Source organism: Passer domesticus, chromosome W (assembly GCF_036417665.1).
Source record: "Passer domesticus isolate bPasDom1 chromosome W, bPasDom1.hap1, whole genome shotgun sequence".
In the NCBI taxonomy this organism is placed as follows: Eukaryota; Metazoa; Chordata; class Aves; order Passeriformes; family Passeridae; genus Passer; species Passer domesticus.
Genome location: NC_087511.1, coordinates 3,812,069 through 3,839,079, shown reverse-complemented (window position 1 = coordinate 3,839,079; position 27,011 = coordinate 3,812,069). Strand labels below are relative to the sequence as shown.

The window sequence follows — 27,011 nt, the reverse complement described above, 5'->3', positions numbered from 1 at the left end:
GCTTGTTTCTGCTCTGTTTTCCATTGTTTCAATGCCTCAAAGAGCGATCCCCAGGTAACAGCTAAATCAACAACACTTTTATCTCCTGCTCGGATAACTTCCCACAGTCTGTCCCCAACTTTTTTCCATGCCTTAACACTAAATGCTGTACCAGGGTCAGTGCCAAAACCCTGTGATTTAGCTCACAGCAATAAACTTTGAAGGGCAGAGTCTGAAGTAAAGATTCCCTTATTTCTTAACAAAACTTTCCATGTAGCCGAAACAGTTTCTTCCTCTTTAGATAAATTATTTCCCATTATTGCTAGTTGGTGGCTCACCTAATTCCAGGTGTCTTGATAGGAGAAAATCAGGTTTGGACCTCCCTGTGGCTTTCACCGGCCACTCTCAGCTACACCAACGCCGCCTCCCCCACTACGTCCCAGTGGGTCACGGTTGCCAATCACTAGGACCCCGAGTATCTCGTTAAGGGTCTTGTATCACGTCAGGGATCACCAAATGTCATTGTCGAGGCGGTCACGACACAGAGCAGAGACAACAAGCAGTCTCAGATGGCAACACTTTATTATCGAACATGGCTGACCTTTTATACACTTTTTAATTGTTTTTGCTTCTTCTACCCTAACTATTGGATACAATAAATCAACATAACACCATTGGTGAAAAGTTACAGTGACTTAACTAACTTTCTAAATATACTTCGTGCAGCTGTGAAGTTCTTATCTTTCTTCAGTCCCTCAATTCTCTTGGTCTCCTTGGTTACAGCCTTGGAGAGAGCTCCTTATCAGCTTCTTCTTTCTTCTCAGCTTCTTCTTGCTCCTTTAGCTAACAGGCCTGCTGTTAGCCCCTTCCACACCCCCCAGTTCAGAAGATGGCTGCCTGGGCTACTGTCCGCAGCCGGTCTGGGCAGCTCCGCAGGGCAGGCAGCGACAGCAGGGGAATGCTCAGGCCAGCAAAAAAAGGTGGAAGAAAGCACAGAAGGCAAAAATTCCCATGTTCTTGTGTGGCCGGTGTGGAAGGCCAAACCATATGATGAATGTCTGCAAGGCAACAATTCATGTTAATGGCCAAGCACTGCCAGGCTCGGGAAACAGGAAGCGAAGTGCGAAGGGGAGACGCGCTCAGATACAAGCTTCTCTCCAGACCCCAGAGCCGATGGAGGCTTGCTCAGCCAGCTTGCAGCCAGCACCTGCAGCTCAGCAGGTGTGAATGTCTGCACAGCAGCAACAGTTGTTTTAGAATCTTGTCAAGTACACAAGGTTCCCCTGGATGCCTTTGGTCCCTTGGGTGAGGTCATGAGTGTTCTCCTGATGGGGAGGTCTAGTGCTACCCTTCAGGGCATTATTGTGCATCTGGGGTTCATTGATGCAGACTTCACAGGGCAGATTTGTGCAATGGTCTCCACACCCACCCCCCTGTCACAATCCCAAAAGGGACGCGACTTGCTCAGATTGTGCCTTTTAAGCCCTCTGTTCGCAGACAGCTGACCGGTCGTGTGGGGCTGGTGACTTTGGATCCACTGGGACCCTGCAAGTTCACTGGACCACTGTCCTGACCATCAAACGTCCCGAGATGATGTGTACCCTGTCCATCCCTGGTGCGACGCCGTTAGAGATCTACCTCTGCAGGCTTCTCGACAGCAGCACTGACATCACTATTTTCTCCCTTGCCACCTGGCCTCCGGACTGGCCCCTGAATCCGGTGGAGATGCCTGTCATGGGACTGGGGGGAACGGCCCGATGTTATGTGAGCCAGCAGTCTGTGATGGTCATGAACCCAGAGGGACAGACAGCCTGGATTAGGCCTCATGCTACTTCTACCCCTGCTAACCTCTGGGGGAGGGATGTTCTGTCAGCGTGAAGGATGCACATTGGTGCAGGTTTTTGATGGGGGCCACTGTGACAAAGGGAAGTGTCCTATATGGTGGCTGGTGGACAAACCTGTCTGGGAAAACCAGTGGCCCCTCCCTCAAGATAAATTGATCGCCCTTTGAAATCTAGTGCAGGAGCAGTTGGACCAGGGTCATCTGGAGCCTTGTACCAGTCCCTGGAACACTCCTGTCTTCTGCATCAAGAAAAAATCTGGGAAATGGAGGTTGTTACAAGACCTCCGAAAGGTTAATGCTGTGATGGAAAGCATGGGAACATTGCTGGCGGGCATGCCATCACCTACCATGCTTCCTGCAGACTGGCCGGTCCTCATTGTGGATCTGAAGGATTGTTTCTTTACAATTCCTTTGCATCCTGATGACAGACCGAAATTTGCCTTCTCGGTGCCAGCAATTAACAACGCTGTGCCCACACAAAGATATCAATGGAGGACCCCTCCCCAGGGCATGCAAAACTCTCCTGTGATATGCCAATGGTATGTGGCCCATGCCTTGTCTGGAGTTCGCAAGCAGTTTCCTGGTGCACGTCTGTATCATTATATGGGTGACATTTTGGTGGCTGCGTCCACCCAGGATGACCTGCTGAGGATTCAGCCTTGGTTGCTCGATGCTTTGAATGCGCATGGACTGCAGGTGGCTCCAGAAAAGGTTCAACAGCAACCACCTTGGAAGTATTTGGGGGTCAAAATTCTGGAACAGACAATCAGGTGCAATTTTTGCATTCTGTGAAGACACTGAATGATGCTCAAAAATTGGTAGGTGTCATCACTTGGTTACGTCTGTACCTGGGACTAACCGACGCACAACTGTCTCCTCTGTATGATTTGTTGAAAGGAGACTCTGATCTAAAGTTGCCTCGCACATTGACCCCTGAGGCACGTCAGGTCCTGGAGGTGGTTCAGCAAGCTCTTTTGGCTTGACAAGTTTATCGCATTGATCCCTCCGTTGATGTCACTCTGTTCATCACTACTCCAGATTCGCATCCCACAGGCATCATTGGCCAATGGAGTGACAAATGGTCTGATTCCTTGCACATCTTGGAACGGGTTTTCCTGCCCCATCAGCTGCAAAAGACAGCAACCTCATTATCTGAGTTCCTTGCTCGCTTGATAATCAAATGCCAGCAACGGTGTTTGCAATTGATGGGTGCGGATCCCACAAAGATCGTACTCCTGGTATAGCGGGAGGATTTTGACTGGAGCTTTGCAAACAGTGTGTCCCTGCAGAGTGCTCGAGAAAACTTTACAGGGCAGATCATTGCATATGGCAAAATCCACACAAATCTCTTTGCGGCCCAAAAATAGTCAGGAACCCGTGATAGGACCCACCGTCTTCACTGACAGTTCAGGGAGGACATAAAGGCTTGGAGGGACAGATCTGAGTGACAGGTTCTGGAAGGTCATGAGGATGGGTCAGCCCAATTGGTTGAATTGAAGGCTGCTGTCATGGCATTTGAGAAGTTTTCCCAGGAACCTTTCAATTTGGTCACGGATTCTGCCTATGTGGCTGACATCGCACAGCGATTGGCTCATTCGGTTTTGAAGGAGGTCAGTAATCCTGCCTTGTTTCATTTACTGAAGACCTTGTGGTGTGCCATTCAGGCTTGGGTTCATCTTTTCTATGTTCTGCATGTGAGGAGTTGCACCAATTTGCCAGGCTTTATAGTGGAAGGTAACGTGAGGGCTGACAAGTTGGCTAACCTAGTGTGGGTAGCACCTCAGCCTGATACACTCGTGCAGGCCAAGGCATCGCATGGGTTTTTCCACCAGAACGCATATACTCTGCAGAAGCAGTTTCAGCTGACGCCAGCTGAGGCTCATGACATTGTTGAGTCATGTGACGACTGCCATGTGCTGGCTCCGCCTTTGCCAGCAGGGACAAACCCCAGAGGCCTTAAGGCCTTGGAGCTTTGGCAGACCGATGTCACCCAGATTGCCATGTTTAGCCGGCTCAAGTGTGTGCATGCCACTGTGGACACGTTCTCCTCTGCAATGTGGGCTTCTGCTCACACTGGAGAAAAGGCCCGTGATGTCCTTGCCCACTGGAGGCATGCCTTTGCTGTTCTGGGCATACCTTTAGCTGTGAAAACTGACAATGGTCCTGCTTACGCATCGCAAAAGGTGCGGCAGTTCCTGCAGTTGTGGGGTGTGTCACACAAGTTTGGTATCCCTCATTTTCCGACTGGTCAAGCTATTCTAGAACACGCTCATGGTACTCTGAAGCGGGTTCTTCGAAAACAAAAATGGGGAATGCAGGGTGAAACCCCGCACAGTTGGTTGGCAAAAGCATTGTACACCATCAATCATCTTACGGTGCCGCAGAACTCAAATAACCCTGTCATTTTGAATCACCATCTCTCGTTGCAGTCTGCGGACAAGGCACATCAGCCTTGAGCGAAAATTCGGGTGCGGAATTTGGTCATCAAACAGTGGGAAGGTCCCTATGACCTTATTGCTTCGGGGCGCGGGTATGCTTGTGTATCCACAGATACTGGGGTACGCTGGGTACCTTCGAAGTGTGTTTGCCCTGACCTGTGACTGCAGAGACAGAATCCGGCTGATGGGCAAAATGGAAACCATGATCAACCTGAAAGGCATCAAGTGGGCGAACCATTGAGTGATGACTAGGATGCAGACGACGTAAGTGATCACTTCGATGATTGCTCCACGAATGGACACTGAACCTTGTTCATTTTTCTTTTTTTCACATTGTTCATTTTTTCTTTCTTTTTTCTTTTTTTTTAAACTGAGAAGGGTGAGATGCCCTGATTTTTTAAGATTTTCTAAGCCTTCTGATGTTTGCATTCTTGTAGCAAACTTTCTCACACATTTTCTGTAAACAAATTATTGTTTTGCATTCTTTTATGGAGGAGGAGAAATTTGATGGACTGTTGGTTTGTCCAGTGTCATTGGAGAGGTGGTACTTTCACCCTCCAATCCACTGTCACCTTTGGAAATCTATAAATGTTCGAGTCAGAAAAAAACTTCCCTTTTCTACCTTGAGAACAGCAGTGTGTTCGCATCATGTTATTTCGTGTCCTATAGCGACACCCTTGCTGGCTGGGTCTGATACCCTGGCCATCCTGTAAGTGCTGTGTGATGACACTCAATATAAACTGTTCCATAACCTTAGCAGCTACTGAGGTCAGGCTGACTGGTGTATAATTACCAGAATCTTCCTTTCCACCCTTTTTGTGAATGGGCATCACATTGGCCAGTTTCCAGTCATCCGGAACTTCACCAGTGAGCCAGGATTGCTGGTAAATGATGGAGAGTGGTTTCACAAGCTCATCTGCCAGCTCCCTTATCACCCTGGGATGGATCCCATCAGTTCCCATAGATTTATGAATATCTAAGCGTCTCAACAGTTCTCTGACTGCCTCCTCTTGGATAATGGAGGGACCATTCTGCCCCCTGACACCATCAACCCACCCAAGAGGACAATTGTCCTGAAGGCAAGTCGTCTTCTCACTAAAAACTGAGGCAAAGAAGGCATTAAGCACCTCTGGCTTCTCTTCATCTGCAGTTATTAAGTTCCCTTCCGCATCTAATAAAGAACAAAGGTTGGTCTTACCCTTCCTTTTGCCATTGATTTGCGGAAGCAAACAACTCCACAACTTTTGTGAAAGTTGTAAAGACGGTATGTTTATTACAATGCTGTACGCGTGTGGGAATTGTTCCCCTAAAATGACATGCGTGCCTCTGGGAACTCCAGATCCTTTTTTAATTTTATCTCCCTCTCAAATACATATGCATGCAATTTCACAATAGGTTCCTACATATTCATTCTACTGATTTCGTGTGACATTTGCCACTAATTTTTCTTTATCAGAAAGAATTCCTTGGTCATTTTGACCCTGCTTTCCGTAGCAGCCTCTCTGTCTGTTTCAGAGTTCAAGGCCCCCCTCCCCCCCTTATCTCCTTTGGCTGAAGTAGTTTTTTAGAGCATGGGCTTTTTGCGAGAACAGGCAGTCAGACTAAACAGCTATGTTTGCAAGCTACAGACTTAATTCAAAGACGTACATTTCACCTAAATCAAAATGGATTTCTACTTGGAAAATTTCCACTCTGTCTCACAATTAATATATTTGTAAAAATATATTTTTTTTTTATCCTTTACAGTGTGGATATGACAGTCTGGTCATAGAGAGAGAAAACTAGATAAGCTTTCCCATTAGTTGGTCTGGGAAGTTTTAGGGAGGCAGAGAGGAAGAATGATAAACAAATGCTAAACTATCTGCAGGTGGTATTTGTAATAAGTTGTTTTTTCTCATAAAGATGTTTACAGAAGGGTGTCTTCTTAATTAGCCAATCATGTGAAATGTTTTGATTAAATGACCAATCAGCTCCACCTGTACTGGACCAGGGTATAAAAGAAGAGGTTTCAATAAGCACAGGGCTTTTAGCCTCTTAGCCTTCTGACCTAGAGTCTGTGTCATTTCTGACTCAATGGTGACATTATAGAAGTCACCATTTTAAGTTCAAACTGAACTTTGGCCTCCCTAATTTTTTTCCTACATGCTCTAGCAGCCCCCTTAAATACTTCCTGAGACACCTCACCCTCTTTCCAAAGATGATACATCCTCTTTTTATTCCTAAGTTCCTCCAAGACCTTCTTGCCCATCCAGGCTAGACATTTGCCTCATTGACTTATCTTTCGACACACAGGGACAGTCTGTTCCTGTGCCCTCAAGATCTCTGTTTTGGAGCACGCACACCTTTCCTGAACTCCTTTGTTTTTAAGGGCTGCTTCCCAAAGAACTCGCTGAATAAGTCTCCTAAATAGGCCAAAGTCTGCCCTCCAGAAGTCCAGTGTAAAAGTCTTATTGATGTTCCTCCTGATTTTGCCAAATATCGAGACTTCTATAATTTCAAGATCACTATGCCCCAAGTGACCTTTAACCACCACATCTCCCACGAGCCCATCTCTATTTGCAAACAACAGGTCTAATATAGTCCCTCCCCTGGTGAGCTTACCCACCAGCTGTGACAAAAAATTGTTCTCCACACACTCTAAAAATTTCCAGGACTGTAGCAGCCACAGGGCCTGCAAGGCCTCCCTGGCAGTCAGTTGCGTAAGATAAGAAATGCCTATTCATGATGACTGGACCTAAGAAGCCCCTCTTCCGCCTTCAGACCCTTGTTATCTCTCTGTAAGATGATAGGTCACTTTTGCCTCGACCCCTACTATTAGACTGTTTCCTAAAACTCCTATACCCTATAAAAAGACCTATTTCTGCCCAGTTCGGTAGAAGACCTGTCACTGAGACCTTTTGCAAAAGATACCAATAAAGACATCTCTGTGGAACCTCACCACAGCGCTTCTCCTCTCTCTCCCTGCGTCTGCCAAAGGCACTTAGCAGACAAAGATCTGAAAATCACTAATGAGCTGAGAATCACTAAAAAGCTGATCTCACTTAAGAGCTGAGCTTGCTAAGATTGCCTTCGGCTCTGGAACCTGCCTGAAGGGCCCGGACAGGTTGTGCTTAATTGGACTTCTCTGTCTTGGACACCCATGGCAGCCGGGGTCAGGGAGACCCCAAAAGCCCCAGAAGCTGTATTACTGGACTGCCTTTTTTCTGCTGTATTAAGTTCTCAGCAGATGTCTGGCAAGTTGAAGTCACCTACAAAAACAAGGGCTGATGAACCTGAAACATTCTCCAGCTGCTTATAGAATGAGTTGTCTACCTCTTCTTCCTGGTTGGGTGGAAGATAACAGACTCCCAGTAGGATGTCAGCCTTGTTGGCCTTCCCCTTAATTCTTACCCACAGGCATTCAACTTCATCATGATAAGTTTCAATACCTATGGCATCAAAAGCCTCCCTAATATAAAGGGCCACCCCTCCACCTCTTCTCCCTTTCCTGTCTCTTCTGAAGAGCTTGTAGCCATCCAGTGCAGTGCTCCAACTATGTGAATCATCCCACCACGTTTCTGTGATGGCAATTACATCATAGCTTTGCTGTTGCACCATGGCTTCCAGCTCTTCTTGTTTGTTACCCATGCTGCGTGCATTGATATACATGCACCTCAGCTGGGCTACTGATTTCACCCCTAACTCAGGCTTACCACCCTTTTTTGATTTTATGATCCCCCAGCCTGGGAATATTCACATGAACAAATTCAGAACCCAGATGAGGTGGGGAAATATCTGGAAAAGAACTGATATGATGATTCTAAGGAGAAAAAGATTGTTGCAATATGCCGGGCCCTGGCATATGCTTATCGCACACTGCTAGATACTGTAGGGCAGCAGATAGATGAAGGAGTGTAGGGGGATGCCCCCAATGAGAGAGGGGCAAACTAGCCTTTGTCCCCCAAAAATGAAGGAAGCCCAGAAGTTTCTCCCAACAATCAGGTGAAAAGACACCTTATAGGGCCCCAGAGACGTTACTAAAACCTTGGGGTCACCTAATTGGATGGAAGCCAAAAGGTCCCGCCTGGGCCATAAGGTAGAAAAAGAGAGAACAAAGGAACCACGAGGCTTTTGTGAACGTGTTTCTACCAGGATCAGACCTCTGTACCTGGCTCGGATTTTCTGTTTATTGTTTTTCCTTTTATTAAACCTTTCTGTTTCTAACACTGCAGCAGAAGCCATCCTGCTCATTATTTGCCTCCAAAGGTAATAGCTAAGCTATCCTTGGTGTATTAGGTTCCCTTTTAAGGGCTCATAAAACCCTGGCCCGACAAAACAGAACCTAATAGATAGAGGCAGGGGGGCAGGGAGATAAATCAGCAGCTACCCCAGAGAGTCAGGCTGCAGCCAACAACCCAGTCTCTCAGGATGTAGCTAAACCAGACAGTGAGCCTAAGCCCGCAGCTAAACCAGACAGTGAGCCTAAGCCACTGGCAGTTGCCGCGGGAAAGAAGTACACAAGCAAAACTGATTGGCCAGTGACCGACGATGATGATTTGGGGGAAGGACCCTCAATGCCAATTCCTGACACAAAATTTGAAGTCAAAGCAACTGACTCAAAATCAGAAGTCAAAGTAACTGACACAAGATCAGAAGTCGCTATTGAGTTCTTTTCCCTCAAGGACCTTTGTGGCCTAAGAAAGGATTAAAATCGACGACCAGATGAATCTATAATTAGTTGGTTAGTCCATCTTTGGGATGCTACAGGTGAGGATACAATTCTGGATGGTACTGAAGCGAGGTATTTGGGATCCCTGTCACATGATCCAGTTATCAACCAAGGAATGATGAGGGAGTGTCGCTCAGCCTCGGCTAGATGGTGATGGGGGGAGTGACAATCCCCCTCCCCCGAGCTCCGCTAAATCCCAGCTACCAGTATTGGCGCAGCATGAAACAAAGATCAGCACACGGGTCCTGGGGTAACTTTATTTGATGGTAAAACTTCCCCTCTTCATCATCCCAGGACCCTGAACTGAAGGCAAACAGTAACTTATATATGGGGCCAGATCCCAGGGGGAGGATACAATCTTTAACAAATCAGGAAAATTTGGAGTAAAAAACAAGACGGGGAATACAATGTATAAACCAATAAAAAATTTCAAGGGAGAAAAACAGTTTCAGTGAACTAATAGAGTTTGAAGAAATACAAAACTGACAGGGAAGATTCTCGAGGAGAGGCAGGCTCAGAGAGAAACTGGCATCTAATAAAAGGAGAAGTGATGAAAGTTCTGGGAAAAGGGCAGGGACAAAAGGAACAGCATAAGGAAATGACAAAATTGCAAATCAAACCGTAAACATACTAATAAAACAAAAAACACACCACAACAAAGGAGGCTAACCTTCACAGTCTGGACATGGGTCCTGGGAAGTGTGGCACAAAGATTTGTGTGCAGAAAATTTCTACATGTAGCAAACCCAGTGGAAGACCATAGAGCAAGGGATTCAACGCTTGAGAGAAATGGCAGTGGCAGAGTGTTATGGTTTGAGGTTGGCACAATGCTAGTGTTTTTATGAAAATATACTTTTTTAGTGGCTTCTGTGAGATGTGATCAGAAATAGAGCAAAGCAGGCTTTAACTTAGGAATAAATGAAAAAAAACCTTTATTAACTACAATATCTAAAAAGGAACAGACACAGAACTTTGAATGAAAACTTTTTAAATACATTCTTCTTCTTCTCTTCTATTTCTTCTTCAGCATGAAATAACACTTTAGATTTCTACCCAGTTACTATCTTTCAGATAATTAACTTTTAGTCTATAATTACTTCTCAAATAATTAATTTTCAAGTTTATCGGGGGGAGAGGAGTCTTTTTTTGTACTATAGGCTTTCTCTGGAAACACAGTTGAAACTTCTTGTGTTTCTATGTGACTCGTGGTATTGCTTGGAGAACATTTGCTCTTGTGACTTCTTTCTGTGTTCAGTGCTCTCACTACTGCACATGGACTAGAACTGCTTTTAGGGTTTTCTTTTTAAGGATGCTTTGTTCAGTTTTAAAATGGCAACAGTCTTTCAGATTCAGGACACCAGTTTCTCTTAATTTACTTTCTGGGGCTGAGGGGCCTCGTGAACAGAGATTTTTTTTCTTTACTGATGACAGAGGGCATTGCTATACTTTTCTTAGCTGTTTCTGTTTACGCTACTGTTTTATTGCACTCTTTTGGCTTTAAGGCATTGCTTCTTCTTAAATGTAATTTTTGTGTTACAGGAAAAACATGGGTCTGTTTATGGCTATACAAGAAAATAGTCTAGTCCAAGGCTATTCTATCATCTTTTCTTACCTAGGATTCTTCTCACTTTTTTTGACATCTCTTACTTGCACTAACTTTTATCACACCTGCTTATTTCTTCCTGCTTTATCTCTCTCTTTCTTTTTATTCAGATTTAGGAGGATCAGTATTTGTAAGGTATCTATTATTTAAGAAAAGGGTTAAAATTTTTGCTTTTGTCTGCCTAGAACTCCCACAGAAGCTGGGTTTTGGTGCCGCATCTTCTTTTTCTGGCTGGCTGTGTTGCTAGTCCATGATATTGAATTTCAAGGCAGCATAGGCATTTGCTTTCTTTCTCTTTATTTCTCTCTTGGGGGGTAAGGAGGGTGGGGGGATGTTTTTCAGGGCTCTTCTACCCTTTTATTTTGTAAAGCCTTCACTCCCCTCTTTTGCTTAAAGCTCTGGCCTACTTCACCTTAGCTGCATGGCTTCTCCTCCCCCACCCAGCCCTGGCTGGGCAGGGGAGGTCTGACTTCCTTCACGAACTGGAACCAAGAGAGAGATCCCTTAGGTGTTCTCTGCTCTTTTAACCCCATGTGTTCTCAGACGCCATCCATACCTTCAGTGGCCAAACCAGGTACCAATATTCAAATCCAAGAACTGATTGGTTTGACCACAACCTCCCAAAAAACTCACTTCCTTCTCACCCTAAGACACACAGATTGTCTTCTCAGATGACCTAAACACTATAAATATAGACTCAGTATCGTGTACATCCATGATGTGTTGAAAACTTGTACGACTTGGGCCACAAGAATACGCTTCTGCTTTAACAATAATGAAGCAGGCTGACGGGGAGGAGACCATGCTTGATATGGTGAAGAAGCTCCGAGCATAGGCAGATGCTGTGCATGGCCCAACACATGCAAGAATGGCAGCTGTGGAAACACATCTGCAGAAATTAGAAGATAAAATAGAGGAGAATCACAAGAAACTCAGAGAGGACATTAGAGAGGAGATGAAAGAGTGCTTTCTTCAAATCTCGGCAGTACAGATCAGAAGTTATGGTACCAGATGTAGATGTCCCCCAGATAGGGAAAGAAGGTACACCCTATGAGCTAAGCTGTGGTCCTTCCTGCCTGATTGTGGAGAAAACATGAGGAGATGGGATGGAAAATCTACTGCTGCTCTGGCATAACAGGTGCTTGAATTGAAAGACAGCAAGACTCAGAGAGGATGTTACACCAAAAAGGACCCGACACTAAGCAGGGAGCATGTGTCCATCTGTTGGAAGGTAGGAGGGCTCTGCAGAGAGACCGGGAACAGTTGGATAGATGGGCAGAGTCCAATAAGATGACGTTTAATAAATCCAAGTGCTGAGTCCTGCATTTTGGCCACAATAATCCCATGCAATGTTATAGGCTGGGGATGGTGTGGCTGGACAGTGCCCAGGCAGAAAGGGACCTGGGGGTACTGATTGACAGCCAACTGAACATGAGCCAGCAGTGTGCCCTGGCAGCCAAGAAGGCCAAGAGCATCCTTGCCTGTATCAGGAATAGTGTGGCCAACAGGAACAGGGAGGTAATTTTTCCCCTATACTCAGCACTGGTGAAGATGCATCTTGAGTACTGTGTCCAGTTCTTGGCTCCTCAGTTTAGGAAGGACATCAAGATCTTTGAATGCATCCAGAGGAGGGCAACAAGGTGAGAGGCTTGGAACACAAGCCCTATGAGGAACGACTGAGGGAGCTGAGGTTGTTTAGCCTGGAGAGAAGGAGACTCAGAGGTGACCTGATCACTCTCTACAACTTCCTGAAAGGTGGTTGTAGTCAGGTGGGGGGTGGTGTCGTGGGGACAGGACATTTTCATGCTTATTATCCCAAATCATGGTTTCTGTTCCCTGCTCCGTTTGTTGTGTCTATCGTTTTGTCCTTCCCCCCGCCCCTGCCTTGGGGCTGGGCTTTTTTGCATGCTGCTTGGCCGGCTGGCTGCTTGCTTGCTCTTCTAGCTTTGCTTCTCTTTCTTTTTTTTTTCTTGCTTTTTTAGCTCGCTTGCTTTTTCGCCATTTTTTTTTTTCCTTTCCCCGGTTTCTGTTGTTCCCTTTCTTCCCTTTCCCCCCCCCCCCTTTCCCCCCCCCGAAGATATCGGACCGGCGCCGGGCAAGGGGCTCTGTCCGGGGTCTGCAAGAGAAGCTTTGTACCCTCCGCAGCAAAGAGAGAAACGGCTCGACCCCTTGGACTGGTGAAACATCTGTTGCCATCTCGGGCTATTTCTCTTGTGCTGGGAGTGTTTTTTTGTTGTTCTTTAATAAACAAGCTTTTTTCCACTTCCCCTCTGAAGAAATTCTTCCCGAACCCAGTGGTGGGGAGGGGGGAAGGTGCGGAGGGTTTTGTTTCCTATAAGGGGCTCCTTTGGAGATATTTTCCCCTAATTTGTCCTAAACCAGTTCAGTTGGTCTCTTTCTCCAAGCAGCAAGTGACAGAATGAAAGGACACAGTCTTAAGCTGCGCCAAGGGAAATATAGGTTGGATATTTGGAATAAGTTTTTAATGGAAAGAGTGATAAAGTACTGGAATGGCCTGCCCAGGGAGGTGGTGGAATCACCACCCTTGGATGTGTTTAAAAAAAGACTGGATGTGGCACTTGATGCCATGATTTAGTTGAGGTGTTAAGGTGTAGCCATGATATTTTAGTGAAAAAGCCTCTGCTGGGATTTTTCCTGTCCTGAGGAGCTGAGAGCCTCAGGAAAGAAATGTAAACAATAACTATCTGCTGCTGTGGAAGGCCACAGGTGCATCTTCCATTGGTCCATGTGGATTGTTTTCAATTAGTGACCAATCACAGCCACCTGTGCCAAGGCTGTGAGCAGTCACAGGATTTTTGTTATTGATTCCTATTCTATTCTTGTCTTTGTAGCCTTCTGATCTTCTTCTCTCTGTTCTTTTTAGTATAGTGGTAATGTAGTATTTTAATATAATATATAACATAATAAATCAGCCTTCTGATGAAAATGGAGTCAAGCCTCGTGTCCTTACACAAGGGGCAGCCTAAGCAACAATTGGTGATCCCTGGACGTGTGAAACTGATGGTCACCCCAAGAGTGACCACGGAGTCCAGCCTGGAGCTGAAGAAATGAGACCCTGAAGATGGGCAGAGTTCACAGCCAAGGCAAACAGGAGAACCTGTTGGACTTTCCTGGACATTGTGTCCAGAGACCGCAGAGCAGCAGAGCTGCACAGCTGGATCCACAAGGACACTGTCTAAAGGTACTGTTATTTTTTCCCTTCCTGAAGATCCTGCCATTCGCAGAAGGTGGGAGGAAAGTTGGAAAAATGTACCTTCGGAAGCTCAGGTTCCGTTTACTGCGTCAGAGGAGAAAGTTATTAAACTCTGGTGCAAATGGGGACACAATTTGATTTTTAGGAAGGAACATTATTATCAGGTTTTCAGATGGGAAAAATTTCATAGATTTTTTACAAATGTGGCATACTCCCTCGATTTAGATATTTGGGAGTTCATGAAGGCTGCTGTTGAGTGGACAGAGCACCAGGGTGTTAAACGCCCGATAATGTATTCAGTGTCCCCAGCCCTCTTATTCTGTATTTTGAAAAAAAGGGAGGCTGCGGGGGGCATCGTGGCTCGGTGGCGCGGCTGCGCTCCGTTCCAACCAGGTTCGGCACGAGAGGAGCCTCTCAAAGAAGATGAACCGTGGGTTCGCAGCCCCCCCGCATTGCCCACGACTGAGCAAAAGTTTTTCTCTGCTCCCTTGGAGCAGGAGCAGACAGAGCTGCCTTTCCCCCCCGCTCCTTTTCTTGGGGGGGATGGGGAGCCGGACCCGCTGCTTTCCGGGCCGGCCCCGCCCGCTTCGCCGCGGAATTCTCCGCTCCCCCCACCCCGGGGGGACGCGGCCCCGTCTCAGCCGGTCCCGCGGGAGGAGACGGACCACGCGGCTCCGCCCGAGCCGGCCCCGCAGCTCCGCCTCAGCCAGCCCCGCGGGAGGCTCCGGAGCCGGCGGCTCCGCCCGCGGCCCCGCAGCCACTCGGGCCGGCTCCGCCGGCCTTGATGACTGCGCCTGCGCTGCAGTTTCCGGACTCCAAAGGAGACTTGGCTGCTGCGCCCAGCCCGGCAGGGGATGCGGCCCTGTCGTCCCCGCCTGTCCTGCCGCTCCCTGCCGACCTGATTGCAGTGCAAGAGCTTGCCGAGAACGGTGCTGAGCCCACGGGACCGCCTCAAAAGCCGACACCAGCGCTCGTGCTGTCCGCACCACCCACCCCAGTTGTCCCGCTGGTTTCCGGAGCTCCAACCTTCGCATCAGACCCTGCGAAGAGCCTGTCCTTCCGTGGAGGTGGCATGGCCCGCCAGCTCACCGCAGGAGCTGTTCGGCTGGCTGTTTTCAGAATCAGCGTGGTTTCTGGGTCATTTCGCGTGTGGTCGGGGGCTTCTCCCTGGGGGTTGGGGTGCCTGCCTCCCCCCAGCACCCTAGCGGCGTGGGGGAGTTGGCTCCTGTGGTATCTGACTCTGGTTCCCAGCCCAGTGGGGATGGTGGTGGTGCCCAGGGGCAGAAAGCAGGTGGAGTTGCATTTGCATTGCAGGAGCAAGAGACACAGTGCAAAGCAAGTATTGCTCGCTTGCTCTGGGGACAAGAAACCCTCAGATCTGGGATGAAAATTCCTGAGAATGCTTCCCTTCCTGAGCTGCCGGTGTGCACCGGTGGTGCTTCTGGGGGGAGGAAGCATTGGGTCATTTCTGCTCTCAAGACGCTGGCAGCATGGTCCTGCCAGGTTGTGAGCACACAGAGCCCGCCTCACAGGCTGGTTCTGGGCCGTTTGGCTCATTTCCCTGGGCCGGGGCCTCGGCCCCGTCCAGTGCTGGGTTTGGGGACTTTGCTTTCCCCACAGGGACCTGGGCCACCATTCTGTGGGCCAGGTCTGGGTTCTCTGGTCCGTCCACCAGGATCAGGGCCACCGAAGGGTCCTAGAGACCCTCTGCTGCTGTTGCTCTTTTTTGGAAAAAAAAAAAAAAATTAAGAAAGAAAAGTGGAAAGAGCTAGCAGCTCAAAAGCATTGAAAAGCCAAAAATTAGCCTCAGCCCAAGTGGTTCAATGAAGGGCTGTGGCCAGGGCATTCCAGAATTTTCTCTCTGAATTGTTTCATGACTGTCAATGAATTGTTTGATAATTCTTGTTTTCTTTAGCAGTTCTTTGTTTCAGAATTCTGCAAGCCTGTTTCAGGACCAAAAGGGACTTCCAGAGATGTCAAAGAGGAACATCTTCAGTCCATGGACTCTGTCCTGAAACTCAGCTGTTTGGACTTGAAACAATGAACTTTGTTTGCATGATTTTTTTGCATTTTCTTATATTTTAGGATTGTTTTAGTGATATGATAGAATTTGATGTTTGATAAGTGAAGAATTTCCCTGAATGTTCTACAGGTGAAGAATTTCTCTGACCATTCCACATCAGCAGTTGATTGAGATTTTGATTGGCAACACATGAACCTCAAGAAATGTTTGTTCTCTCTTCTGCAAGGGCCCAGTAGAAGAGATTACAAACATTCTCTTTTTCTATTTAATTTAATACATTTTAAAGGGTGAGATGTAGCCATGATATTTTAGTGGAAAAGCCTCTGCTGGGATTTTTCCTGTCCTGAGGAGCTGAGAGCCTCAGGAAAGAAATGTAAACAATAACTATCTGCTGCTGTGGAATGCCACAGGTGCATCTTCCATTGGTCCATGTGGATTGTTTTCAATCAGTGACCAATCACAGCCACCTGTGCCAAGGCTGTGAGCAGTCACAGGATTTTTGTTATTGATTCCTATTCTATTCTTGTCTTTGTAGCCTTCTGATCTTCTTCTCTCTGTTCTTTTTAGTATAGTGGTAATGTAGTATTTTAATATGTTATAAATGAGCACAACAGGCTATCGGAGCCAATTCAAAGCCAATTTATTATTACAGAAAAGAAAAAGCAAAATGCAGCGCTGGGCGGCAGGGGAGTCCTCGCTCCACCAACTACCGCGCCGAGGGTTGTCCCGTTCTCCTTTTATGCCCCCATTCTTCCTCCTTCCGGTGTCTCTCTCCGCGCATGTTCGCTTTGCTGCCAGGGGGTCTTCTCCTGCCTTCTGGTGGTCGCTGATGAAGTCCTTGAGCCTAAGACTTGGAACAACTTGTGGTTGATTAGCTCGGCAGTGTTTGTCTTTTGCGGTTTCTCAAGTTCGTAAGCTAGTTATCACATTCTAACTGGCAGTTACTTATTTACACTATATTCCCCCCCGGTTTCTAGTGAACAACAAGGTCATGTTCCCCTCACAGTCATCACATTCCAACTGACAGTTACTTATTTACAATATATTCCCTCCTGTTTTTAGTGAACAAAAAGGTCATATTCCCATCACAATCCCCCCTTCTTCTATTTTACTCTTTTTGTTCACTGAATCTGGCAAGCTCCCTTCTGCTGAGTTCCAGGTAATCCTCTGTCTCCCCTCCATTCAAAGGTTCATATTTCGCCCTAATGAGCATGAGATGGGCAGCCTCTAATCTTCCTTTTACTATGTTAATTAGTTTGTTGAAAATACAGGGCCCAAAGGTCAATGTTAAGATGAATAATATTAGGGGTCCTGCTATAGTGGACAAGAGTGTTGTGAGCCAAGGAGAGTGGTTGAACCATGATTCATACCAGTTTTGCTGTGCTTCCCTTTCCTTTTTACGTTTTTCCAATTGCTTCCTGAGCTCGGCCATGGTATCTATTACTATTCCAGTGTGATCTGCATACATGCAACATTCCTCTCGTAATGCTACACACAGCCCTCCTTGTTGCAAAAACAGTAAGTCTAACCCTCGTCTATTCTGGAGCACTACTTCTGATAATGATCTTACTGATTTTACTAGTCCATCTATGGCCTTTTCAATTCTACTTAAATCCTCGTCTACTGACACTCTTAGGTCCCTCATTCCCTTCTGCTGGTTTACTAGAGCGGCTGCCCCTGTTCCTACTCCTGCTCCTCCTATCCCTAGCAATATAGCTAACGTGAGAGCTGAGGCTGTGAAGGGCTCCCTTTTCATCAAATGATATTCGGACACGGTCTGATGTTCGTATACGTACTCCTTTGGGTGATATATAACCCGGGGGAGTATCACCGCCTGTATGCAGTACTCGGAAGATTCGTTAAAATGAGGTATGGATATGCATGGAGTTATTCCCAAAGTATTACACACCCATTTGGCATTCTCTGCCGGGAGGAGCCATTGAGCGGGTTGTCCTTTTCCTTTTCCGGTGTCTGCTATGATGTTACACAAATGTTGTTTGTCCTTGGGGATCTTCCCTATACATTTCCCTTTCCCTGTTACTTGAGCTACTGATATACCTGGAGTTCTATCTGTTCCCTTTTTCCAATAACATTCTCGTGGATTAGATCCATTAATTCTGCGAAGCTCTGCTGTAGTACCTATAGCCTCGTAGAAGGGAGGAGCAACAGCAAAGCACAACCAACATTCCTTTGTCAAATTTGGGTTTGTATGGTTTAAAACTCCAAATGCTGCTTGCATTACTTTCCATAACATGCTATGCTCTTGGGTGATTTGGTCAGTTAGTGGCCACTCACTTGATCCCGCGGTGGAATTTTCTACCTCGGAGGTGTTTGCATTCTGTATTCCTCCAGTTATTAAGCTATTAGGCCCCACCGCTCGACTATCTACTGGTGCTGCCTCCTTCTTTATCAAAATCATCCCTCCTCTATCCCTTCCTGGTTCCCAGAGTTGTAGACCCCATGTTCTCCCCATGAACCAACTAGAATCTTCAGGTTGTGTTACATTTAAACATATGTACTGGCACCACTGCGAGTTTCCTCCCTGTATTATCCCATCATACCCATAACGTGGGTCCTGACATCCTGGGGGCCCACGGTTCACCCTTAAGTATCTATCCGGCCCTCCTCCGGGGGAGAATCCCAGTGCTATAGTCTCACATCCCCAATATGCACAATAATTATATCCAGGGTAATTACAATAAGACTTCCCGGGATTCGAGGCTGGACACATGTAAAAGGCTTTATATCGTCTCTGGGGGTTGTGGGGGCTTGTTGGAACATCTCCGGGCCATATGGTGAGCAATTCAGTTAAGTAAACACAAAAGGCCGGGGCTCCTGGCTGGGTAAGGTTCTTGATTACTTTCTGATCTTCCCATCTAACTAGAGACCATTTAAAGGGCTCGTGCGACACGCTGGCTTTTGCCCCAGACATCATTAGCATTATCCACACGTTCCAGCCCCACCTGGAAAAATGGAAGGACCTACTGCCAGAGTGGTTCATTCTATTAGTTCTCTGCTTTGCCTTCTCCCCTCTGTTATTCCCCTCGCCCAGTTTCGCCATCGTCATATTGTGGTCTTTATTTCTGGTGCCGTGTAAGAGTCGCCCTTCCCCATGGATCATTCCTCTGCCTAACCCGTCAACTCGGTTGCTCCGAGCTACGGGGTAACTCATCTTCTCGGCAGCAAGAATTCTCCTCGGGGATGGGTTCAACTCCTCTCTCCCACTTTCTTTCTGGCACTTGGTCTCTAAAATATCGACAGCAGGCAGAATAAAGGGCTCGATAGGGTGATAACAGTAAAGCTCTGGATCCATTTCTTTAGGATAGATTTTCCGCCACGCAAGGGGTCTCTTTCTTAATTCCCAGGTGGCTACTTTATATTTCAAAACCTCGGTTGGTTAGATCCCTCTATTATTCCCAACAGGGTGGGTGTACACCTCGGGGAACCCCTCCCCCTCTGGCAGTGAATCCACCACTTCTCCTTACAACTAAGTTTACAGTTATCAGCTATAAGTATAATTTCGCAACCCGGTCCGCTAAAGCGTCCTCTGGAGTCTTGCCCTCTGGGATAGGTCCTATTACTGAAGTTCTCAGGGAGGGAACCGTATATAAACACTTAGTACTCACTATGAGAGAGTGAGCTATCTCTGAACACTTACGCAGCCATCCTTTGACTTCCCATCGAGCCCAGGCTAATAACAATTGTTCTGGGGTTTCATAAACTGCCCTAAATTGAGAATAGGGTACTCTATTTTCCTGCTCTAGTGCAAGACTCCAGTCGTCCTCTCTGAGGTCTCTACTCCGACATTGCCCACACCGCAATTCATTCAATACCCTTTGTACTGTCCAATACACTTTATGGCAACCCCCGCACCTGAACGCTACCCATGCTTCGCAGCACTCCTTGCCGCAATTACAACATGGACTGCGTCTAAGGGGTCGGAACGAAGGTTCTTCCTGATATTTATAAGTCTCAATCCACCAAACCCAGTTGTCCGGGGGGTTCGTTATGGCCTCTCGAGCTGCCGAATTAAAGCGTGCTAAACTTAGTAAATATGGCTGCAGAATTAATGACAGTTTCTGTTGGACTCTCCTTTGGTCAGCCCGTCCCAGTCTTTCCCATTGCTCAGTCATCAGGGTGATGTCCCATTTCTGGGGTTTTAGTGAGAGTTAGTTTTAGGCCGTCTGGGGGTCCTTTTATTCTCCACTGAGGGTTCTGTGGATGTTCAGGGAAGTTGGAAGGGTTCACTGGTCCTTTTATTCTGCTGGCGTGAGTCCACCCTCTTTCGGCTGTCCGTACAGCAGTGTCTGTGGTAAGCAGGGTGAGATATGGGCCTTCCCACTTTGGGGTTAAAGGGTTTTCTTTCCAGCTCTTGATTAACACCCAGTCTCCTGGCTGAACCTGGTGTAATACAAGATTTAGAGGAGGTCTCTGGGCCCACATTCCTTTTTCCCACAAACTTTTTCTGTACTTTGCCAAAATAGTTAGGTAGTGGTTCAAATTCTGATCACTTATATTGGGATTTGACTGTACCTTTTCTAGGTTATAAGGCATCCCATACAACATTTCAAAAGGAGATAGGCCCATATCTGCTCGTGGTTGTGTCCTAACATTCAGCAGGGACAGCGGTATACATTTTACCCACGACAACTTGGTCTCTAATACTAATTTGGTTAATTGCTTTTTTATTTCCCCGTTCATTCTCTCCACCCGTCCCGAGCTTTGAGGATGATAGGGGGTATGTTGTTCCCATTTTATTCCCAGTGCATTAGCCAAATCTTGTGTTACCTTTGAGGTAAAATGTGGCCCTTTATCTGAATCTATAGTCTCAGGTACCCCATACCTTGGTACTATTTCTTCTAGCAAGGTTTTTACTACAGTTTGGGCAGTTTCTCTAGTAGTTGGGAACGCCTCCACATAGTGTGTAAGGTGGTCTACTATCACCAAAAGGTATCTGATTCGCCCCACTTTAGGTAGTTCTGTAAAATCAATTTGTATATTCGAAAATGGCCTTTTTGCTAAAGGCCGCCCTCCAGGAGGTAGTTTCCTCAAGTTGCTTCGATTAACCCGTAAACAAGTGGGACAGCTCTTGGTGATATATTTAGCAATGTCGTGTAACCCAATAGTCATGTACTTAGTTGCGAAATGGTCTGCTAACCCTTGGGCTCCCCAGTGTGTGCTTTGGTGTAATTTATACAGAATTCGTTGGGCTACTGCTTTGGGTAATATTTCCCGCCCATCCTGGGTTATCCATTTCCCATTATTCTTGGACAATTCTAGTTTTTTTAACTTATCCTCCTCTTCGGGGGTGAAGACTAATTCCGTATTTGCCCTTTGTCTATCTTGCTCTCCTGAGTTTTCCCTTAAAACCATTTCCCTTGCTGCTGCCCGTTTTGCCTCCTGATCTGCTGCATTATTACCCCTAGTCTTGAGGTCTGTTCCTGTTTGGTGGCCTTTCAGATGTACTACAGCTATCCTTTTTGGCCCCCTCAGGGCTTGCAATACCCCAGCTATCAATTGCTGGTGAACTAATCCCTTCCCTTGTGAGTTGATTAGTCCCCTTTCTTCCCATAGTTTTCCGAAGGTATGTACTACCCCAAACCCATATTTAGAATCAGTATATATTGTTCCCTCTTTTCCTTTTAAAAGTTTTAAAGCCCGAAGGATGGCGTACAGTTCACAGGCTTGTGCTGACCAAGATTTATCCAAGGCCCCTGATTCCACTACTTGTAAGCCTTTGCCCCCAATGATGGCGTACCCTGATTGCCGTTTCCCCTCTATCACCCGGGAGGATCCATCTACAAACAACCTTTCTCCTTTATCTAATTCTTCTTCTTCCAGATCAGGCCTGATCTTGGTTTGTTCCTCAATAGTTATCAAGCAATTGTGTGTTAAAGGTTCTTGCTCTATGCTCCCGAACAAAAAGGTAGCTGGATTTTGAATTGCAGTTGTTTCTAGGGTAAAATTTGGTGCTTCTAGTAAAATCCCTTCATATTTTAGGAGCCTAGCATCAGATATCCATTTGTCCGCTTTCTGTTGCATTACACTCCTGATATTATGGGGAGAGTAAACCTTAAGGCTACTGTTGAAGGTAATTTTCTTAGCTTCTTCAACTAGTAAGGCGCACCCAGCCAATATTTGTAAACATGTGGGCCATCCCCTGCTTACGGGGTCCAAAAGTTTTGATAAATACGCTACAGGTTTCTTTTTGTCTGCCCATTCTTGGGTAAGTACCCCGAAGGCAACTCCTCCCTCTATATTGACAAATAAATAAAAGGATCTTTTTAAATCAGGGAGGCTTAAAACAGGGGCATGTACTAAACTTTCCTTCAGTTCCTTCAAATTTTCAGTATCCTCTTGAGTCCATTTCATCAATCCATCCTGAGTCAGTTTTTGATACAAGAATCTGGCCTTGCTACTGTAGTTTTCAATCCACTGTCTACAGTACCCTGTTAAACCCAAGATTTGCCTGATTTGTCTCTTATTCTTGGGTATTGGTAATGATAAAATAGCCTGTACCCTTTCTGGGTCTATTCTTTTCTCACCCCGTCTCAAATAGTGCCCTAAATACTTTACTTCTTCTTCCACAAACTGTAATTTAGCCCTTGAAACCTTTAAACCTTTAAGTCCCAGGAAATTTAAAAGCCTTATACTTTCTCTTCTTACTTCTTCCTCTTCTTTTCCTGCTAATAATAAATCATCTACATATTGTATCAGGGTTACTCCAGCATCTGTCTGGTAATTCTCTAGAATTTGTTCTAAGGCTTGTCCAAATAAGTTCGGGGATTCTGTAAATCCTTGGGGTAATACTGTCCATCTGAGTTGTTGTTTCCTTCCAGTTTCTGGATCTTCCCATTCAAAGGCAAAGTAATCTCTACTTGCCTCATCCAAGGGACAAGCCCAAAAGGCATCCTTTAGGTCTATTACACTATACCAGTGGTTGTCCGGGCTTAGTTTACTCAATAATGTATAAGGGTTTGCTACCACCGGAAATCTAGCTATTGTTCTCTTATTTATTTCCCTTAGGTCATGTACTAGGCGATAGGACCTGTTTGGTTTCTTTACAGGGAGAATTGGAGTATTATAAGGAGACATGCAAGGTTCCAACAATCCTTGACTGATTAGTCGGTCAATCTCTGGTTTCAACCCTTTTCTCCCTTCCAAGGACATCGGGTACTGTTTTATTCTTACTGGAATCTCCGGGTTTCTAATTGTTACTTTAAAGGGAGTAATTTCCAGTCTTCCGGCACTGTCAGGACTATACCATACTTCAGGGTTAATTTTCTTCTCATCCTCTAATCTTAAGGGGCACAGCTTGATCCGAATCTCCTGTTCTACCACTTCAATTTGAATGCCTAATTCTACAATCATGTCTCTACCTAATAGGTTATAGTCTGATTCTGGTACTAATAAAAAGTTTCCAATACCCATTTTGGAATCTGATTCCACCGGTACTTCCTTTATTATCTTAACTTCAAAAGGTTCCCCTTTTGCTCCCACTACCGTGGCAGTTTCTTTTGATAATTTACACCCTTTAGGTAACGACTGGAGCGTAGATCTCTCAGCTCCAGTGTCGACCAGGAAGATAACTTCCTGGCCCTGGGGACCCACCTTCAATTTTATCAAGGGCTCCCTTTGATGTTTCTGGGTCCCCAAGAGGTAGAGCCCCTGACCCCCCTAATTCTCCTTGAACTCCTTCTCATCTCGGATCCGCATCCGGCACTCCCTCTTAAAGTGTCCTCTTCTCCCACAGTAAAAACACACCTTTAACTCCTGCTTTTCCCTTGGACCTTTCCACTTCCCTGGGGATGGTTCGTTCCGTCTCGGTTCCCTTCTGCTCTGCTCGAATCTCCTATCTAACCCCTGGCTTTCGCGCACAGCTGCCACCATTATCCGAGCCTGCCTCCTATCTCTCTCGTCTTCCCTTCTCACGTACACTTTCTGAGCTTCCCTTAACAACTCATCTAATCCTCTATCTTGCCAATCTTCCAACTTTTGTATTTTCTTTCTGATGTCTTCCCAGGATTTGGAAACAAAATGTACCTTTAGTACTGCCTGCCCCATCTGCCCATCCGGATCCATTCCTGAGTATAACTGAAAGTTCTTTCTCAGTCTCTCCAGCCATTCGGTGGGGGTCTCATCCTTCTTTTGTCTTTCATTAAAGGCTTTGTTAATATTCTGCCCTCTCGGAACAGATTCCCTAATTCCTTGCACGATTATCGTTCTGAGATCCTGCATGTGGACCCTATGGGCCGGGTTTTGATGGTCCCAATTGGGGTTTTGTAATGGCCATTTTATGTCTGCTGCCGGCCCCTGCGCATGCTGCGTATCCCAAATGCGCATCCCTTCCCTTCTAATCATATTTTTCTCTTCTGCCGTAAATAAAATGTTCAGTATAGATTGTAATTCTTCCCAGGTATACATGTTGGGCCCTAAAAATTGGTCTACCCGTTCAGCAACCCCAAGCGGATCCTCCAAGAGGTGTCCCATTTCTTTCTTAAATTCCCTGACATCTCCCGAGCTCAGGGGCACCGACACAAACCCTATACCTGCCTGTGGTCCCCCCATAGGCATCTCCCTTAAGGGGTATAAACCCTTTTTGGTTCGACTTCGGGTCGCTGGTCCTGTATACTCAGGTCCATCCGAATCTGAGTCTGTCCCTGTCGGTGCATTCGGAGGGGCTGCCACTTCCTGTTCCTGGGGTGGGGGTACATAGGGTGGGGGAGGCACTAGGGTTTCTTCTGGTCTACTTCCATTTTTCCTGCTCTTTTTCCCTTTTGGCACTTCAGAGAGTTTAAAAAGAAACACTTCTGGTTTTTCCACCCACACCTTTGCATAATCACTTTCTTCTTTAGTACAGGGGGGTTTCTTGCTGTTTACCCAAATATTCAGGATTTGCCTTACCCAATCCTCTGAGGATCCGAATATAGGCCAAAATACACCTTTTGAAATCTCCTTTCCTCCCCATACTTCAACACAATAGTAAATCATTTTAGCCTTATCCTTGCCTTGTGTGCCTGGAAAATGTTGCCAGTTCTCTATTAAAAATCCTAAAGGACTCTCCCTAGGAATCGGAGGGAGTTTTACATCGACAGGGGGCTTACTCTTCCCCTGTCCCATTCTTCTGGAGTGCCTTCTTTCACACAATCAACTTTCGCTTCCCCTGGTTCGTGGCCCAAGCCCTCGCGGATCTATGGAAAGCGCACTACTAAGGGTCCACACTCGCTTGGAGAGTCCGGCTGCCAGCCCTCCACACACACACACCACGCACTCGCCGCACTCCGGGATCCCAACCCCACCCGGACGGATCCCGTAATACTTACGCGTCCCGCGTCTTCGTCCGGACTTTGTGCACAAAACCTTTAAGGGGTTTCCTGGGCCCTTAATCTCCCTTTGCTTTCTCTTTTCCTTCTTTTCGGGGTTCGTCGGTCGGGGCCGAGGCTGAACTCTTCAGCCACTGGGGCCACCAAGCTGGTGGGGCGCCTCCCCAGCGACTGAGAATCCCCCGCAGCCTCCGATCCGAGTCACGGCACCAAGCTGTTATAAATGAGCACAACAGGTTATCGGAGCCAATTCAAAGCCAATTTATTATTACAGAAAAGAAAAAGCAAAATGCAGCGCTGGGCGGCAGGGGAGTCCTCGCTCCACCAACTACCGCGCTGAGGGTTGTCCCGTTCTCCTTTTATGCCCCCATCCTTCCTCCTTCCGGTGTCTCTCTCCGCGCATGTTCGCTTTGCTGCCAGGGGGTCTTCTCCTGCCTTCTGGTGGTCGCTGATGAAGTCCTTGAGCCTAAGACTTGGAACAACTTGTGGTTGATTAGCTCGGCAGTGTTTGTCTTTTGCGGTTTCTCAAGTTCGTAAGCTAGTTATCACATTCTAACTGGCAGTTACTTATTTACACTATATTCCCCCCCGGTTTCTAGTGAACAACAAGGTCATGTTCCCCTCACAGTCATCACATTCCAACTGACAGTTACTTATTTACAATATATTCCCTCCTGTTTTTAGTGAACAAAAAGGTCATATTCCCATCACAAATATAATATATAACATAATAAATCAGCCTTCTGATGAAAATGGAGTCAAGCCTCGTGTCCTCACACAAGGGGCAGCCTAAGCAACATTAAGGCATGGGTTGGACTCAATGGTCTTGAAGGTCTCTTCCAACCTAGTCATTCTGTGTGTAAAGACAAAGCATTAGCAAGATGCATTACCACCTTCCGAAGTTGTAAATTTTTGCTGATTTTTCCCATGAGGGAAAACATGGGTCCCATATTTGGGACTGTAACTGCAATTGGGAGGGTGTCCTGGTTTGACACTGGTCCACACCATTGTTGATTTTACTCACTTCTCTGTAATCAACAGTCACTCTTCAAGTGCCATCCAATTTTCAAACAGGCCAAAGAGGGTTGTTTAAAACAGTCATGGTGCATGGAGTGATCCCCACTCATTAGAGTGCCTGAGTCATTTGAGTAATTTCTTCGTTGCCCCCAGGAATGTGATACTGCTCTACATTTACTACCTCTGCAAGCACTGGCAGCACAACAGAATCCCACTTTGAGAACCCACACAAAACAGTCATAGATTGAATGACAAATCCTGCTTGTGGAGTCCCAAAATAAAAGTGAATATACAATGTTTCCACTGTTCACTCTGCCAGCATATCAATGCCCAAGATATATTCTTTAGCTGGGGAAATTTGGGGCAATTCACCACTCCAATGCTCCCACTATTTTGGCATTTGCCAGGAGTTGCAGTGTTTTGAGGCAGCAGGAGGGGGTGGTGGGAGGATTATTTTTCCGTAGGCACTAGCTTTTGCCAACAGCAAAATGTTTCTGATGTTGTAATTCCAAATACTTCTGAGTGTGTGACACGATCCGTCCTAAGGACGTGATTAGTGAAGGTTCTTTTTCACTGATCTCAGGGTGCAAAAACTGACACGACAAGGGGATTTGTAGTAAAATCAAAACAGAGATACTTTTATTGTATAGCCATAGCAAAGATGCGTTAGAGAGAAGGGGAATGAAGAAAGGGGAAAGAATAAGGAAAAGAAAAAGAAGAGAGGGAGGGCAAGGAGGTATATAGCTACCAGACGTGCAGATGACAAAGTCCCTCGAAGTCCGGTCGACGAAGAGGCCTGTCGTCTTCACGTCAGGGGAGATCTCCAAGGTATCAGTCAGCTCTAACCTTTTTTATAGTCCTTT

General features: G+C 46.4%; 1 protein-coding gene across 1 annotated transcript; it reads right to left on the bottom strand.

Annotated features, from left to right (window-relative positions):
- Positions 1-16,448: 16,448 nt before the first annotated feature.
- On the bottom strand, positions 16,449-24,733 carry LOC135288994 (protein NYNRIN-like). The gene has a single exon (XM_064402371.1). It carries the CDS (start codon positions 23,237-23,239, stop codon positions 19,934-19,936), a length of 3,306 nt encoding a protein of 1,101 aa, XP_064258441.1. The 5' UTR covers positions 23,240-24,733; the 3' UTR covers positions 16,449-19,933.
- Positions 24,734-27,011: the final 2,278 nt, after the last annotated feature.

Excerpts from the sequence above, each read along its gene's own strand:
- LOC135288994 (XM_064402371.1), bottom strand. The coding sequence starts at position 23,239 with ATGGGTATTGGAAACTTTTTATTAGTACCAGAATCAGACTATAACCTA.